We start from the raw sequence: 19041 nt of genomic DNA, 5'->3' as shown, positions 1-19041 counted from the left end.
TGCATAAGCATTAGCACATAATATAAAACAAACAATTATAACGACCTGTTACAAAAGGTTTTTGTCCGTTGGATAAGTGTTATATTGGTTTAATACGTATCATAGTATTGTACTCCGGTACAATGATAATTTATATTATACTTTAATAACAATAATATAACACGACGTGTGCAGTTTGTGTGTATTATATTATTATTATCATGTAAACACCGATACCGCGTCCGAGCAAAATACACCGCGAATCCGAAAAAGGTATAATATATAATTGAATAGAATAGGTTACACTGAAATTTAAGAAATCACTTTGTATAAATCGTAATAATATATAACATTATGTTACAACGTGATATACAGTGAGAGGACGTAATATTGTTATTTTATGTCAAACAGTGTTTTTTTTTATTATTATTATTATTTATTGGTTTATTTACTCGTGTTATTTAAACATTAGTCAATATTATTTACAGCATGTTTCGTATATAATAAATAATATGCAGAATTTTTTTTTTTTGTAATTTTTTCTTTTACTTAGAAAATTCAAAATGTTAGTTAATGTTTTCAGTTGGTCAGGACAATCAGAGCTTTGACAACGTCTCCGTGACATTCCCTTAATGTTCTCTCGGCTAGGGTTTTTGATATTTCCATTTCTCGTATCTGTGAAAAAATATAAATACATAATTTTATCACTTATAAGTTATAATAATATAGACCGCTATAATTACACGAAATATATATTATATAAAACTATCATTATTGTTATTGTAGGCAATTCATATTCACATTAATTAATAATTAACCCGTCAGTAATCTGATGGGATCGAGGTGCCGACGTCAATGTGGCTAATGGTTTTAAGTAACGGAGAGTAACTATGTAAATAACCCGATACGATTCGGTATGAAACGCATGCGCCGTGCCCCGTGAGATCATAAAAGTATTAAACAATGACTTAATGTACGAAATTACGAACTAAAATACATTAATCCTACTAGTATGATATTATATTAAATACCGTTTTTTTTCTAAAACGATTTACGATAATAATAATTTATGAGTCTTTATATGCCAATAAATTATAATTAGGTAACTATATAAGCTATATCTAATTACAACAGTTTTATACCACGGCTTTGAATAATTATGATTAAAGTGGCTTATTGTATGAAGCAGAGATTATACTTAAGCATAAAAACCCAAAAATGTATGTAAATGTGCGATGACGAAGCGTTAAATAAAGAAACTACTATTTAGATTTTTAGATGAAAACATTTAAATAGGTAAATGAATTTATTCAAATTTGTATTTTAAATAATATTTAATACAGTATCGTTTCGTGTTTAAATTTAATATTAGGTCTATGACAACCAAATATGGTGATATGCAAAGCCTTCTATGATACGTACTATCCTAACCTTCCAGTCTATTTCTCTTGCCCAAGTAATATTTGCACCATCATGGTACATCTTAAACATCTAACTAAATAATGATTTCAAAAAATAAATCAGTCTTTACATCAGCTTAAAGTTATTATAAAAATCACACTGAAAATCATCTAACCACACAAACTCATTAGTATCTAATGTAGCCAGTGAATTTATATCGACCTTTATTAAAATACTTAATTAAAAAACTTCTCTCATACAAAGTCAGAGGGTTACCACATTGGTTAGTCTCTCCTACACGTCATGTCATGTTATAATATATTGGTTTGGTTTATAAAATTTACTTATTGAATACAAATATTAAAAATTGTATACGTCTTTATTTTAAAATAAAAACAAAAAATTTAATATTTGATAATAAAACTAAGATTAGGACTGTAGTAAAATATGTATATTATATTCTCACACTATATTTTTTTTTTAATTAAAGACATCATAATTAATACAAATATTTAAAAAAAAAAACAAAAGGTTATTATTTGTGTAAAAGTAAGAAAACAATAACTTATATATATATATATATATATAAGTAACTGATGGGACAAAGGTGAAGAAATAAAATATAGATACAAGTATACCAGTTAATTACTATAAATATATAAATACATTTTAATCAGTGTGATTTTTTACGCAATAAATAATGTATAATTATTTCAAAGTATTGATATTTTTTTAAATTTTGTTGCTATAATTATTTTTCTTTTCTTTAATGTTTTTTATAGTGAACTCGCTGTTTAATTTATAAATATCAATCAGCATATTTAGTCTGAAATATGATGTACAATTAATTATCTAGAAATTTACTAGACTTTATTTATTTATTTAAGAAGACTTTAATACGTTACACATGCAATGTTATTGTGTTGTGTTGAGATAGAAGGCTTCAATAATAACTAAGAAACGAAATTTTCACATTATAAAGAGGAAAACATTTACTGTGTAATGTTGTTTTGTTTTATTCTTTATCATAGCTACAAAAAAATTTTGAAAATCAAAAAATAATGTGAAAATAGTTTCTTAGTAAGTTAAGACTGTAACTTGGTTTTTTCTCGTGCAAAACAGTTTTTGCTATGTTTTACATCAAATGTAAAACAGCGACAACACATGCAAGTGTTCAATACGGTTAATCCTATAACATTTCTATAAAGTATTAACATCAAATAATGTTTATTATAATCATCCAATTAATAATTCAGTGGTATTAAAAAACCATATTTTAATCATGTAACATTATGTAAAAGGCCTGTTTAATAGGATGTCAGCGCTATGTTTGTTTTCTCAGTTTTCCTTTCAGACTCACGTGCAACATAGATAAAACACTTACACTTAAAATCGTTTTTATGATTTTTGTATAACCTTAGGGTAAAATTATTTACAGCAAAAATTATTGAGAATAACATTTTTGAGGGTAAAACATATCGGTTTTTTATTTTATTCTTATTTGACTTGAATTTAAATTTTGTTGAGCTAAATCGTTACATTATTACCTCAAAAGCCAAAAATATTATTCTATCAATTTTGTAATGGGTGATTTTACTCTAAGATTATTCAATCTGAGATGATAGATCATTAAGGTTTTATAATACAAAGAAATGTTAATATAAAATATATTGAATTCTAAAAAAAATACTTTAATTACAATTTAATTTAATTTTAATCTATTTTACTCTTAATGTATTTATTTGTATTACCAAAATTTAAAATCCCCCTTGTAAAAATAACTATGGAAATTAAAAATTTTATTTTAGTAATCATATAAGGCAGAGGTATTCAAACTTTTTCATCCTACGGCTCCTTTATATCTTCACAAAATGTTGGCAACTCACAATTTATAAATGACAAAAATCAATGTTTATAATTTATACAGAGTGATCCATTTAAGTGGATACACTAATTATCTCGAAAGATATAAACTTTTTTTAAATTTTTTTTAAACCTTTAAGTTTATATTTTTCTAAAACGGCATAATATATTAATTTTTTTCACTCTTATATTTATTGGTAAAACCACTATCAACTTTTGATTTTCAAATGGTAACATATAATTAAAATATCATGAATTAATAAAACCATTTTTTTCATGAATTTAAGTGTTAACATATTTATTTTTCATTGATTGGTTTGTGAGATACAGCTCCTCAAAGTATTGGTGGTTTTTATTATTTTTTCAATTATTGTAAAGACCTGGAGCTAGTGGCAAATTCAATATCGCTGAATCTAAGGTAACAAAATAAATCCAATTAGATGATAAGTTAATAAATGATTTGGGTTCAAAGTACAATAGTAATCTTTAATTAATTGTTATTTATTTTGTTACTTTGGATTCAGCAATATTGAATTTATCACTAACTCCTGGTCTTTACAATAATTGGAAAAATAGTAAAAACAATCAACGGAAAATAACATAAATTCATGAAAAAAAAAGTTTTATTAATTCATGATATTTTAATTATATGTTACCATTTTAAAATCAAAAGTTAATAGTAGTTTCACCAATAAATATAAGGGTGGAAAAAATTTAAAAAAAGTTAATACTTTTCGAGAATCAAGATAATTAGTTTATCCACTTAAATAGATTACCCTGTATGTATGTTGGTTATATCAGAGGTATTCAAACTTTTTCATCCTACGGCTGTTTTGGGTGTTCACAATATTTTGACAGCTCCCAAATTATTATGAAAAAATTGTAACAACTTTATATAAATAAAAAGAATACTTTCAACTCTGCTATCGTTAGATTGAAAGGCAAGAAGGACTCAACTTAAACTTTATATATATATATTAACTTTTAAGTAAAATATGAGCATTTTAAAATTGTATGACTGTTTATATTGTATAAAGCTTAAATACTAGGTAAATTAAACAATATTAATATTATTCTAATTATACCAAATGCTAATATAATTTTCTATTATTTAAGCTCCCAACAATTGAAAATATAAGTTAGTAAGATAGGGTATTGTAAGGTTTGTATTTAATGAAGTGTGGTTAATCAGTGTCTTACGTATGTATATTTTAGCAGTTGGAATTAAATATATATCATAATTTACAACAATAACCACAGTACACAAAAAACAAAATAATTAATCATAATATTATCAATTAAAAAAAAATAATAGCTATAAAATAAAAACAAATAAGTGACATGCAAAAATGGATGGATTTGGATCAGGTATTACTAGTTTATAGTTGGTAGTAATGGGGTGGGCCTATAAGGCTGTGACGGTTGTGTTGGTTGACCAATACAGTTTTAGATGTTTTCATGTTGTTTAATCTGGTATATGACAAGAATCAGTAGATGGATGCAATGAGACTACCCCTCTAGTTTAGATGATGTACATCATACATATTATATTCAATTATTTAAAATTTATAAAAAGGATAAAATATGTTTTGCCTCCTCCACAAAAAAAAAATATTGCTATAAGCGTCCTTGCTGATAAGCACACTGCAAAATGTTTACAGTGTATCTATAGAGATGGCCACAATGTGGATGATATAGTGTTCCATAAAGTTAAATTATCACAGGATCTTGAAAATCCAAAATAAATAAAATTAGGTTAGGTTACTAAAAATTAGGTACTAAAATACTAGTTGGCGGTGTCGCGGTAGCAATGCGAAAGCAGTTCCCGCGGCGTCATGGGTTCTACCAGCAAAAAAAAAAAAAAAGGTACTAAAAAACTTAAATGTCAATGTCCTTATTAGTTATAAATGATAAAAGAAAAAGTAATTTAGTTCAAACAAACATTATAGTATAGATATGAATGTTGGATTTTAACATCGTGTTATAGATATTTAAAAATGAAAGTATTAATTTAAGATATGGGAAGCTAATTAAAAATGAAACTTTTTATATCAGAAAAATAACAAATTTACACTCTAAGTAAAAAATTATAAATACCTACCAACCTTATTTAAGAAAATATTAACTACAATGTGCATATAATATCATATGATAAATACACTAAAATAATTTTTTGTAACCAATTGTGTTCAAATACAATGATAATATTATGTTTAAACAAGTGAGTCCCACTCCTTAGCCTAATAACATTTGAACATATTAACTTACAATCAGTTCAACATCAGACTTTTTTATGGAGACCTTTTGCAGTTCTTTTTCTTTTGCTATTTTGTCTGCGGCTTCTTTTAATCTCCTGTCACCAATGATGGTCATTGCCTATTAAACAGATATTACATATATTGATGTTGCTCACATGAGTTTTACTTATAGTGTAATTAATACTCCAGATATGTCATCGGTCGATATGACTTCCTTTTCTTCCGCATAGTCAGTCACTTTTTCTAAATCAGCTGCTCCGCTGTCATATTTTACAGTTTTTTTAGCATTCGCATCATCGACATTGTCGGTTTGTTCATCAGTCCCGCCGACACCATTTACAACTGGTTCTTCTGACATTATACTACCCTTCAGGGACGAACAAATTTCAAACGGTAATTAGATTAAATCGAAAAATGAAAAATGTGTTTTTAAATTTAAATAGGTATTTCAAATATTTTTCTTAAGCAGCACAACATGTCATGAAGAAAGCATGATAATATGATAACTGATAGGTGTTATCACAACCGTTGACTGTCGGCCGACCGCCAATCACATTGATCCCGACTCTTCTAATACGTGAAGTTAGTGACGATATCCTGAAACTATACTACAATACGATCATGATTAAAAAGTGACGAATTCGGAATTACAAATTTTTTAAATTAAATTTAGTTCATTCCAAAATAAGGATTATATTTTTTAAATTTATTTTAATACATATTAGGTACACTTTCATAAAAAAAATCGTTTATTTTCCAAGTACAAAAATATTACTCTGCTCGAATTATTGTGAGTCGAAATAATTAATTTTAAAACAGACTGGCGGAGGTCTCCTATTTAGTCCTACCCTCTACTCTAGTGAGCCTACTCACCAATCACCATGGCCCATTTACTCTTGTCTCTATTCCCACGGGCCACAGATGCCGTGTAATCATCTAATTCCGACTGAAATGCTAACTGCCCGAGCTCGGATGCAAGTGTGTGTCCTGACTCCTGGCTGATCATTTTTTTTATTAAAGTGCCTTTATTAATTCAAAATATTAATTATTTTGAATATTATTTCGTGGAACTCTTCTCACGGCTGATTCCGCGTCCTGTACACGAATACGCGATCGTCATTTCCGTTCATTTATGCGCATTTGTGGTTTATTTTATAATTTTAATCTATTCCCAATAAGAATTGTTTCACTTTTATGATTTTTATCTACGTGTCATGTAATTTATTACTATACATGCTTACCATCTGCATGGTAAATCACTTACCCACCCAGGTGATACACTGATACCTACCTTAAACTATAGCAAAAAAAAAAAAAAAATGTAAATTGTAAATGTTAAAATGTTAATTTACTCCACGTGTGAACTTAGTTATATTAATGAAAAAAAAAATTCTAAAAATTATCGATTATGATGAATAAACACTAGGTAAAAACTGCAGTTTGTCATCTTCAAATTTTTAAACCCAAAAAATATTCCTAATTATAAATTAATCATAGAAAGGTTATTTAGAGGGCATAAGGTTATCAAAGCATCGAAAATATGTAAAAAAAACTCAACCACAATTAAATGAGCGAAAAAATTGAGAAGGAGCTTTAAAAATGTAGAAAAAATTATACAGCAGGAAATTACACTGAAGATTGCAGCCTGTAATCTCCAAATTCTTAAAACCAGCGGTTCTCAAACTTTTTTGTTCACGGAGCCCTAAAAAAAAATTACGGAGCCCCAAAAATCAGAAATGTCTATATGAGACAACAAAAGTTCATAAAAAATGATGTCAATTGTAAATGATTTGCTTTTTATTTTATTTTCTGTAAAATACGAATATATACAAATTATTTAATGAATATTAATAATTTAAATTTAATTAATACAGATATTTTTGGGGAGCCACGGAGCCCCTAGACTACTCTCACGGAGCCCTAGGGCTCAGCGTAGCAGTTTGAGAACCACTGCTTAAACTAATTTTAAAAATAAACAATCGCAGAACGAGAGATATTTAAATGAAAACGAAAATTATGAGAGCAACGCGAACGAATAACGTTAGTAAACACATTTTAAGTTACATACAAATTGGAATAATGAGGAAATAAGACATTCATATGTTCGTCGTACAATGTAATATACAAAAATAATTTGAAATAGATAATATTGTTTTGCATTATGACTATAACCTCTAGATACGACACTATTGTTGCTCACCGCACTATTTCAACTTAAATTTTGCATGTTCTTTCATTAGTACCTATAGATAGTAAATAATTTTTTTAATTGACGATATGTTAGGTTTTATAGGTACTTAGATTTTAAAAGAGTAGGAGCTTATTTTTACCTAATTTCTTTAGTATTAATTAAATTAATTAAACAATTTTTATCTTCAGCCAAATTTAAAATCTAAAATCGATAAAATTATGGATTTTGGCTAGGGTTAGCATTTAGAATAAGCGGAGCTAATTCATACAATGAAAATTATCACCACGTATTATAAAATATTAAAACAATAAGGCCCATACTCTGATGATAATAATGTTATTTGAATGTCGTGAACTAAAAAAGTGATATCGTACTTTTATATTGACGTATATTTTCTCAAAATTGTTTGGATTATAAATTTTCACCAGTAAACAATAAACAAATTATTTATATTTTATCAGGCAAACGGCTTGCAGGTAAAGATATTTTGCCATCGCCTGATCACATCATATACCTACTAAAACGTCCTCTACCGTTTTTTCGCACTTTATGTTCGACGAAAAACAACGCTCGTTTTCAATTACATAATATGGGTGTATTTATTACGATCGCTTTTAGTCTGTGCATACATTTATTTAATTAAATGGATTAAACTAATTTTGAATGTTGATATTATTACCAAAACTAAAACACTATTATGTCCTGCGTCAACAGGTTCAAAAAAAAAAAAAAAATAAATTACACATTATAATATCATATAGCATCTGAATACAGTTGACTAATGCATTCAAGTTCGACGTGACCAGCATATTTTCATTCATCTGCAGGTCTATCATTGAATTTTCTGTTCGGTGTTCTCTGTTCCGAGTGCTGTACATGAAATGACAAAATCGGAAATAGTGTTTTTGCCATAGGTTTTTATTAGAAAATTCTGACGACGACAATAGCGCAGCAGTAGACATAATAGGAGTAATGAAAGATCATGATTGAGTAGCTAATGGACGTCTGCACAATGTATACGACTGACAATAATAACGCACGTCACCGCCGACAACTATATAATATAATATACCATAATACTAAAATAATATACTAATCCATTCTGAAGACGAAGATGTCGTGATGAGCATCAGTGTTCAGTACTTTAGTACACGAAAGAGTAGTGGGGGGGGGGGGGGCTGTAAAGAATGCGAGTGTTGTGAAAATGAAGCATCTCGCGCTTTTCGCGTTTCAAACGCGTTTCGCTTTTACGCGATGATTTTTATATAAACACTTTGAAATTAACAAATACGACACACAAATACGTATTATAAATTGGGACAAAGGATCACAATCCTATGACCACCGTGACGATTACGAACTAAGAGTATCTCTAGTTCGTGGTGACGATAGATGACGACCGTGAATTCAGTGATTTGTCGTTCGGGTTACCCGAAATTGTTCGGTGGACCTGCGAGAAACACGGTGACGGCATGTAATATAACGTTCTGATCAATCACCCGCTCGTCCCGCTACCGTTTTTTGGGATACTGCAAACGAGATGAAATCATCAACCCCGCACACGTCTCTCTTAATGGTAGGAACATTAGCGACAAACTACTGTCGAACGGTTCGTGTTCCGAGGTAAAGATTACTCGCAAAACGAATACACACGGAACATCCGTATAAAGCAGTTAACAATCGTTACGGAATAATTACTGCAGGAGACGACTGGACTGACTGGTGTATACCAGGCGCGTAGCTAGAAATTTCTAAGGGGGGGGGGGTATTATTCAAAATTAATTGAAAAAATTATAAACACAAAATCGATAACTTTACGTAGGTATACGATAGTTCATCATGGTAGTCAAATAATCAATAATTAAGAAGTCGTAAACGTTTTCTTACACACTGCATAAAAAGATATATTAAATCGTGCATGAAACGAGTAATCGATAAAAAAGTCACAGAACGGTCTAAAATAGTAATTAATGCCGGATCCCGGATTTAGTGCTTTACATTATTATTATCGTAATATAAACTAATATTCTTTATTTTGATAAATAAGTGTAAATCACGATTTAAGATAATTCGTGCTTATGATGCATCTTTATCTCGATAAAAAAATATTTAGTATACCACTGCTGAGGGGGGGGGGGGGTGTTATTACACCTGTAACACCCCCCCCCCTGACTACGCGCCTGATGTATACTGTATAGCCATAGCATTCAGTCGTCCTCGTCCGCCTGTCAACACTGTGTCACTGTGCGTACTGAGCTTATTCAGTTACGATAGCGGATGAGATTGTCACGTGACGTGACGTGAAATTTTGTAACATCCGACGCCAATATTCCGGCAAAATGTTCGAGATAAAAACATCACGACCAATATAAAACTAAAATTACTACACCTTATAATATTATATGTTATAGTGTTATACGATTAAAAGATTAAATCTAATCGTTAATCGGTCTAACATTTGATAAAAACATGAAATGGAACTTACATGTAAATAATATTGTGATGGATATGAGTTTATTATCGTTTAGCTTTTATAAACTACGGTCGTTTCTACCAATGCAAACTATGCGTATAATTTATTTATCGTATAATTAATTTATTTACCTGAACCCAGGGGTTTAGTACTGTGGGTCTGCCTCACTTACAAGAGGCCACTGTGTACAAGGTTCAATCGCCTTATTTAGATTACATTTATTATAACTAGAAGAGATAAAGCACAAGTCATAACTATTTTTTTAATACAATTTAAAACTTATTTACAAATTTTGATATTATTAATTAATTCAAATTTAATGTTTTTTTTATTTGTTACATTAAAATTGAAATTCATTTAACAAACTTACCTGGAATATTTAAATAATTTTGAGTACCTATTTTAGATTTTGAAAAGAGATTATACATATTTATTATTATATTTGTATACATATAGTTGCAGTATATTTATTTTATCTTAATGTCCAATAACTGCATAACTGCTTTCATTTTCACAGTAAAATGTAGTTAAAATTCAATACAAAAATAATTCATATACAAAATTATGTTTTTATCATAACATATAAAAAATAAGAATAATATTACAGTAATTTTTTATATTAATAATTCCTCTTTTACGAAAGAAGCTGGAGGTAGAATGTCAAGTTGGTAAGTTTAAAGTATCTCATATCCTTATCTAATTATCATACGAGGTCTATAAAAAAAGTAATATTTATATTTTAAACACCAATATAGTGTAATAATATAGTGTACCAACTTAGATTTGTTTATGCAAATTTCAGGAAGAAACATTTAATTACACTTTAGGCTAAGTATTTAAAATTATTAGATTGATATTTATTATTTATAAACAGAAAATCACATAGATAGAAACCAAATCTGAAAATATATTATATTTATATATTTTTTTAGTAAGTAGGCTTACTAAGCTATAGGCATCTAATCTTTGTAGTTTGTATGTACTTTTATTTTAAATTTGTGTCAATAAATAAGTAATTCTATTTTTGAAATTAAAATACTTACCAGCAGTTGGTAAAGTGGGTGGATTAACTTCCTCTTCACTGCAATTATATTCCAACGATGGTTCTTGGCTGATGTTTGATTTTAGGAATAACAGAATACTTTGATTGCTTTTAACTACCTTTTCTTTTTCTTTGATTAATCGCCTTGCTCCACCAGATAGTCTAATTTTTTTATTAAAAGCTTCCATCATTAATATTTGACAAAACCACAAGTACACAACACAACACAACACAGTAAGACGATAGTGAACAGAGTGAACAGACTCTCGTTGACAAAATGGTAAAATACAATGAATAGTAAAATAGTTTTATAAAACGTCATAATATGATACTATACATTTATACATAATATTTATAATACATCAATAACGACCAGGCGGACCAATGAGTAATGACCAATGCTCATATTATATTTATCATGGATGTTGGATGACAATATAAAATAATCGTAGATTCCACTAATAATAGTATAATACGATAAGAAAATCTATAAATAGAAAAGCGATTTTACTGACTTGATAGATATATTTATATAAACAAAAATATCGACTATCGGTAATCGGTGTATGTTTTGTAAAGGGAGCGTAAAGCCATCGTGCGTACGGTACTACCACGGTATGCAAGTTTTTCGATATTATAATATTTGTTGATACGCGCTGGCCCTACGATTTCGTATGCGCCATTTATACTTCAATATCCAGTATTCATATCTTTCTATACGTCATAATATATTTATACATTTATGATTTATAATTATATTCTCATAGAAATGTTCTTAAACCTGTGTATATTTTATAAATGACTTTTAACACCCATATTATTTCTATTTTGATTATTGTAGTATTGTACATATTTATGTAGTTTGTCATTTTGAGAGGCCACATTTTACCGAGGAAAAAACTGTGGGTCAGCTGACCTCCCACCCCCCCCCCCTGGGTCCGCCATTGTTTATCACTATTTCAGGCTAATACGGTTTATTGGTATGGGCCCTTCCATAGTATGGGGAGGGGGGACTGAATCAAAATGCGTATAAACCACTATACAACTTTTACAAAGAAAAATTGTTTGGATATGTTTAAGTAAAAATAACCTTACTTTACTTTAAAATTAAAAATAAATGAAATTGTATTATATAGCTATTATATTGCTAAAATATATACAATTAAATTGAATTAGGTACCTACTTTACTATAGCTATATAATAAATAATAAGTGAGATGAATTATGATTGTACATTTACATATATTATTTTAAATGTTGTACATAAATACATAATAGGTCTATTATCACTAAGTCTATGATTGTAATATATATATATATATATATATATATCATATGAATTGAATATGGTTCAAAAAAATTATAACTATTATCAGAGATGTGATAAAAATAATTTTAGGTAACGCATATTATGCAATTTAAATAAAAATATTTGAAGCAACGAGTAACGTAATTCCATTACTTTTTAAAAGTAATTAGCCTTACACTGTCCATCAAAGCACTTTACCCATCTTGGGATGAATTTAGGGTAGAATTTTTTGAAATTTTTAATAATTCTGATATTCAATCCCAATTGTGCGCCGACATAACGTCAACACGACAAAAGACCGGACAATCTTGTCCTGGGCAGGGAATGCAAGAGGCCCGGAGATTGGGCACTGTCTAAATCAGCGTCGGTTAACATCGAGAAATCACAGGAAAAGAGGGTAGTACGGGTAAAGCGAGTATTAGGCTAAAGGGTAGTGGTAAAACCGAGCACGAACACCGATATACCGGTGAAGTTCGGTAAGGGTGACGTAGTATACTACAAAGCACACCACCTATCGAAGGCACATAAAGATTTTCATGCCAGATTCGCGCCATAATGGTGATACCCGGTAAGGCTAGTGAAGCAAGTAGGAAAAGGAGATTTCCTAACCGAACAGCAACTGCCGCGGAAAATACATGTGTGATGCTTAAAACGCGCACCCACCGTATAAGAATAAAACAACAATATTCTATACTAATCGTTATTTTCAGAAATCATGAACGACCAACAGGCGGAAAAGTGGCAGCGGGTGGCCGACCTGATCACACAGCTGAGGCTGGTGCCCAACAACCAAGACCAGCCGCGCACCGTCGCTCAAGTTGCCAGGATGACAACCCGCCACCTACTACAGGATCCGGTGAGGGTGGCCATCTACATCCGGGGCTGGGCGGACCGAACGTCGGTTGCTGCCACAAGCCGGAACGACGTCCACAGCAAGCAACCGCAATAATTTTCAGTATAGGCCGCCAAGACACCGGAAAAACATAAGTCACACGCCACGCCACCGCCCAACCAGCAAATGCACCCGGCCTTTTGCCACCTAGGGAGCCAACACCGGTCCCAGGTCCGTCAGGAGTGATCCCCACACAGGTGGTGAGAGTAAGGACGGAGACACAGCTGGCACGGAACCGTAAAAAGTTCCAACAACTGAAGAAGAAGAGGAAGTCTAGAGAACGCGAGGCCAGCCAACAACATCGGATCGCCAAGCAACCTGCGCAAACCTCGGATCCGGAGGCCGCCAGCTCACGTCCTGTCATATTTCTACATCGCGACGTTATAAGGACGCATTAGGTTATTTTTTACATTTACACGACACGCTATTTACCTCATATTATTTTACTCAATTAGTGGTATATTTATTAACTCGATAGTAATTTTTTTTTGCTTTTTAGTTTTTTTTGTGAACATTTTCTAACTTCGGCTACTTAACACTCTCGTACAAAACTCTAAACATAGAAAAAATTTGAAATTACATATTTCTGACTTTCGGTGATTAAAAAACTGTACTTGATTACAATTGTATAAAAATAATTAAATTGAATTATTACCTAATATCCATAACCGTGACAATTTGTAGACTTCATGAACAAAATATATTGGATAAATAGAATATATAATTATATAATTTACAACTATATTGTACAGTCTAACAGTCGACCGTTGATAACTCGAACTTTGATATCTCGATTGCGAAAATTCTCCTTCAGCCATAAAATAATTAAATGGATGTTGGTACCCCGACATTGAATTACTTTTTTTTGGTGCTCATTGAATTTTGATATTCAGACAACTGACTGTGCACTTTTTACGCTGATTGTTGATGCCATTATCCATTTGTCACACTGATGTATTTTGACATATTGTGTTATACGAGTATATTATAATCTATACTAGGTATTATATTGACATTATTTTTTAATATTATAAAAGTGAAGGGTTAAAAAAAGTTTGAACGCGCTAATCTCAGGAACTACTGGTTTGAATTTAAAAATTATTTTTTTGTTGGATTGTCCTTTTTTTAGGAAGGCTATAGGTTATATAACATCTTTAGAAAGTCCACAGGTTAAGTTGGAACTATTAAGAATTTATAAGAAATTTATGAATTTACTATGTAAAAAGCTGTAAGATTATTGTGCGTATCGAAAATTCTTATCTTAAAATTTCGAGTTCGAACCGCTTTTCGATAGTCCAAACTTTTTGGAGTTAAAAAAAAAAAAATTCAAACTATACCCCAGCCAAAAATATAATTTAAAAATAACTAGGTAACGCAATAATATGAATACTACGTATTCGTATTTGTATTATTGTTTTTATTTAATTTGTTGTACATGCCCAATTTGATTAAAACAGAACATTATTTTATTTTCTAGTAATTTTATATTATAGGTATTGTTTCGCTAGTTCTTTCAACATTTGTATTATGCCTAGAAAAGTAACTCAACTTTCTCGGCAGTCTGCTAACCAAAACGGCTGCGACTTTTGTTTAAAAATGAAACAGCCGATGAAAATGTGCATAAATTGGCTACTCGATAAGTAGGTAATCATTGAACAAAGCCAAGTTAGGGAATCAAGCGTTGAACGCTCTCGCTGACTAGCTCAACAAATAAATAATGAATAGAACTCGCTGGCCGTACAATTTCTTAAACTCTATCTTTGCTTATGACTATAACCTTGACTATTATGTGCTAAATTAAGTTGATATTGCATTTACTAGAATGGATAAAATTTGCAACAAATGGCAAACAAACAAATGGAAGGCTGAATGTCATGAACAATGTTGTACTGGTAGAAAAACAGTTATACCTACAATTCCCGAACCAACATCAGTTCGGTCATCTACGGGAAGTTTTGAATATGACTAGCCGGGTATTAAACGACGAATTAAACACAAATTTTGTATCATGTAGAGTAAGTATTTTTAACGGGCAACAAAGTGCACGCCGGAGATCATCTAGTTTATAATATAATATAATATATAGAACTTATATAATACGAAAATCGACTAAAATTTCATAAAATAAATTTAAACAACATTACAGATGATTATTAACATTAATTTAAAGCTTTTATATTTTGTATACTGTGTAATAATTAATAAATTAATTCTATTACATTTTCAGGATTGAACAAAAATACGTTTTAAAGACAATTAGTAACTCTGTGTAGGTAAATACGTTGCAAATGTTGTTTGAGTGTAGTAACCTCGGTGTTATTGCACTTTATGACAGTAACATAATTTACACTTTTATTATCATTATTAATTTTGTGTAGAATATTAATATATTTATATGTAGGTATATAGTAACTATTTGCTCAACTCGGGGAATATCAAGGGGTAAGGGTTGTTAGGGTCCAACGTGTCCGTGCTGATCGGTGTCGGTGGTCTCGGGTCTTGTTCGGTGCAGCCGACCAACCAGTAGGTGACTACCGCTCCTTTACCCTTTAGTTCCACGTCACCCCTCAGCTCTAATTTGAATGTTTGAAACGTGTCCAGTATGTGTTTGGTGGCCCAGCTTACGTGAATTCTTAATGCTGTAAAGTATAATTTTGATTTGAAAAATCTTATTGTACGCGTTATTATGTTTTTATATGTAGTTGCGGGGGGCTATATTTTTAATGGGGGAGCAAGGTGTACACACACGCCGATTTTTTGTAAAATAACTTTTTTTACCCTCTAAAAATAAAACGAAAGCGCTGATATGGTGATATGTGTTTTAAATACTTATTTTCGTATGTTTTTACTCTTGAAATACATTTTTGTTTGTTGTTTTTCACCAGTGTAGAAGTTTCGATATGTATATAAAGGTATTATGTATAAGTACAGTATACTTCTAAGGATTCTGAGGTACCTACCAATAGTTAGTATTCGATAATAATTTTATTTTAATGTATTCATAACTATTTGTTAGAAGTTGAAAATAAGTTTACTAGGTATATTTTTTGTAAATAACTTTTATTTAAAATAAAATATAAATTACCTTTTGTGGAGGAGAAAAACGGTTTCGCTTTAATTAATATATTAATGTATTAAAGATACACGTAGACGTAGGTATTTAGATAGTGTGCCGGGTTCGTGATTCGATCTTATTTCACTTTTCATTAGACAATATTATTCATCAAAACAATAACAATAATTTAATGTTGAACTCACGTTCTCCAGTCGACTCCATTCTAGATGCGGTGTTAACGGTGTCTCCGAATAGACAGTAGTGTGGCATTTTCTGGCCAACAACGCCGGCGCATACGGGCCCTAAAAATGTCCCAAAAGTAATTGAAATTATAAGATTGATAAGTAGTATTAAAAAACATACATATTCTTGCAAATATGTTTAAAAGGAGAAATCTTTGTTATATAAATCATGATCATAATACAAAATAATGAATCGTTGCTAAAATGTAATTGTTTTTAAACAAGAACAAGGTAATTTAACGATTATTAATATATTACGTTATTATAAACTCGAGTATATTATTACAATTTGTGTTATTTATTTGAAATTTAAATGCATATTTCAAGTTAATTAAAACTAATTTTGTTGATTTAACAGTAGAGCTTTTAACATTATAAAATCGTAATATTAAAATTGTATTATTGTATAACCCGTAATTTAGTTGGTTAATTTAGATAAAAAATAAAAATGTAGATTATACTAAATACATAGTATGATATTAACTAATATGACTCGACCTAAGTTGTTATTAATGATCTGTTTCGAGACGAAACAATAAATGGTTTTAAATATGAATAGGTATAAGCAAACAAATATATCATAGTCTATACCTGTATGAATTCCAATTCGAACTTTAAGTTGAGCGTCGGGCTTATGTTGGATCGTGAACATTTGGACGGCGTCTAGAATAGCTAAAGACATGAGTGCGATTTCTTTGGCATGGTTATCGCCGTTTCTCTCTGGCAATCCAGAAACAACCATGTAAGCATCCCCGATTGTTTCGACCTAACAATTAATTTCCATGTGGTTATTTATTATGGACCTGTGTGACGTGAGCTATTTTCATAATATTATTATTTTAGTAGGTATACGAAAACGCGTGGTGGGCATTCAGGGCTTATAGTGCTGTTCGTGGAGGTAATATTTTTTACGCAGAGACGAAATAATATTATATTATTACGCATTGCTGCGATATACGTACCTATAATATCACCATGGTCGAAAGGGAAGTATAAATAGGTATCTACGTCACGTACAGACTACTGTTCTAAATTCCACTGTACGAAAAGTGTTTAGAATAATAATGAAACAATTTTGATTATATTCACACATAATAAGTGATTTAAATGAGATGGGTACATATAGGTAATAGAACAATTGTGTTTAAAATTAATATTTGCATCATATTCAGATGTTCTGACCGTAACATTAATAAACTGTTGTAGATTATATTATAATGTTACTATATTCTCGCATATTACCTTATAAACATCGTAGAACCCAATAATCCGGTCGAACGTGCTGTACAAATCGTTTAAAAGGTTCACCACCTGAAAGTCAATATAATATTATAAAATAAATTAAAAGTTTGACATAATAATAATGTATCCTGTTGCACTAGAAGCTACACATTCATTTCAAAAGTAGACACAATATCAATTACCTGCATCGGAGAACTCTGAGCACAAAGGACGGTGAAGCCAACGATATCGCTAAAGTACACGGTGACGTTTTCAAATTGTTCGGGCTTGACCATTTCGCCAGCCATCAGTTGTTGAGCGACTGGTCTGCAGGAAGCACAAAAATATAAGAGCTTTAATATCAAAATATTCTCAAGCATGTATATATTTTGTTATAATTTTCAAACTAAATCAATCATCAATATTAAATTATAATTTAAATGACCTGGGTAATACTTGAAATAACAACTCTTCCGATCGACGTTTTTCTTGGCTCAACTGGTCGGTTTTCTCTTCGACCAGGGCTTCCAAGTTATTTGCGTACTGTTCCATTCTCAGCACTAAGTCATCCATTAAATTTTCGCAATATCCCCTGTAATTAAATAGTTTTACTGAGAAATGTACACTATTATGTAGGTCAGCTATCATATTGTATAATACTCCGACGTTAAACTGAATTTTACACAATATTATTTGTATATAATATTAAGCGTGTGTTTGTCGATGAATAAATATTTTTCTAAACTAAAAAGGTTGATAAATATAACTTTAAATAAGATTATTAGAATTCATAACTTGTGGTATCCTGTGTCTTTTTGTTTAGATTAATGTAAGTTTTACTTTTTACTGCAATGTTTTAAATATCATGTCAACATGGCTATCTCTAGAAATGTTGTTCCTACATTTTCCGTTGGTCACACGGTGCTATCTTGATAACTTAAAATAACATATTGTATATTTACATATATATTTACTTATTTTTTCATCATTGATATATTCTGATCTATACAATAATTATTGATCTAAGATTCGGAAGATGGTAAATATTGAATTTGATAGATTTCCTCTTTTTCCACATTCAACTTAACCTATATATAAGATTCTTTGCCTTCTTG

General features: G+C 30.2%; 2 protein-coding genes, 1 long non-coding RNA gene and 1 pseudogene across 3 annotated transcripts in view; 1 reads left to right on the top strand and 3 right to left on the bottom strand.

The window, feature by feature from the left end:
• Positions 1 to 169: 169 nt before the first annotated feature.
• LOC107166775 (huntingtin-interacting protein K) lies at positions 170 to 6005 on the bottom strand. The gene is made up of 3 exons (XM_015515565.2): positions 5686 to 6005; positions 5512 to 5619; positions 170 to 654 (listed from the first exon to the last, which is right to left on the bottom strand). Exons 1-3 carry the CDS (start codon positions 5857 to 5859, stop codon positions 559 to 561), a joined length of 378 nt encoding a protein of 125 aa, XP_015371051.1. The 5' UTR covers positions 5860 to 6005; the 3' UTR covers positions 170 to 558.
• LOC149058590 (uncharacterized) lies at positions 5981 to 13256 on the bottom strand. The gene is made up of 2 exons (XR_016190532.1): positions 11209 to 13256; positions 5981 to 6109 (listed from the first exon to the last, which is right to left on the bottom strand). It is a non-coding gene; the product is annotated as an uncharacterized LOC149058590 (long non-coding RNA).
• On the top strand, positions 13232 to 13806 carry LOC149058589 (uncharacterized; annotated as a pseudogene).
• Positions 13807 to 15558: 1752 nt separating this feature from the next.
• LOC107166779 (atrial natriuretic peptide receptor 1) overlaps positions 15559 to 19041 on the bottom strand; it is a 71230-nt gene continuing 67747 nt past the window's right edge. Inside the window, exons 18-23 of the mRNA XM_015515569.2 lie at positions 18372 to 18518; positions 18130 to 18253; positions 17948 to 18016; positions 17297 to 17471; positions 16667 to 16765; positions 15559 to 16047 (exon numbers count right to left, since the gene is read on the bottom strand). Of these exons, the coding sequence (XP_015371055.2) occupies positions 15821 to 16047; positions 16667 to 16765; positions 17297 to 17471; positions 17948 to 18016; positions 18130 to 18253; positions 18372 to 18518 (841 nt within the window). The 3' untranslated portion in view covers positions 15559 to 15820. The remainder of the gene's footprint in view (positions 16048 to 16666; positions 16766 to 17296; positions 17472 to 17947; positions 18017 to 18129; positions 18254 to 18371; positions 18519 to 19041) is intronic.

This window comes from Diuraphis noxia, unplaced genomic scaffold, assembly GCF_037042655.1.
Source record: "Diuraphis noxia isolate RWA-SAM2 unplaced genomic scaffold, SU_Dnox_SAM2 contig0002, whole genome shotgun sequence".
In the NCBI taxonomy this organism is placed as follows: Eukaryota; Metazoa; Arthropoda; class Insecta; order Hemiptera; family Aphididae; genus Diuraphis; species Diuraphis noxia.
This window is presented reverse-complemented; position numbering and strand designations above follow the sequence as displayed.

Coding starts and splice junctions, on each gene's coding strand:
- LOC107166775 (XM_015515565.2), bottom strand. CDS start 5,859: ATGTCAGAAGAACCAGTTGTAAATGGTGTCGGCGGGACTGATGAACAA. Junction 5,620..5,685: donor CGACCGATGACATATCTGGA/GTATTAATTACA, acceptor TCTGTTTAATAG/GCAATGACCATCATTGGTGA. Junction 655..5,511: donor AGTCTGATGTTGAACTGATT/GTAAGTTAATAT, acceptor ATTTTTTCACAG/ATACGAGAAATGGAAATATC.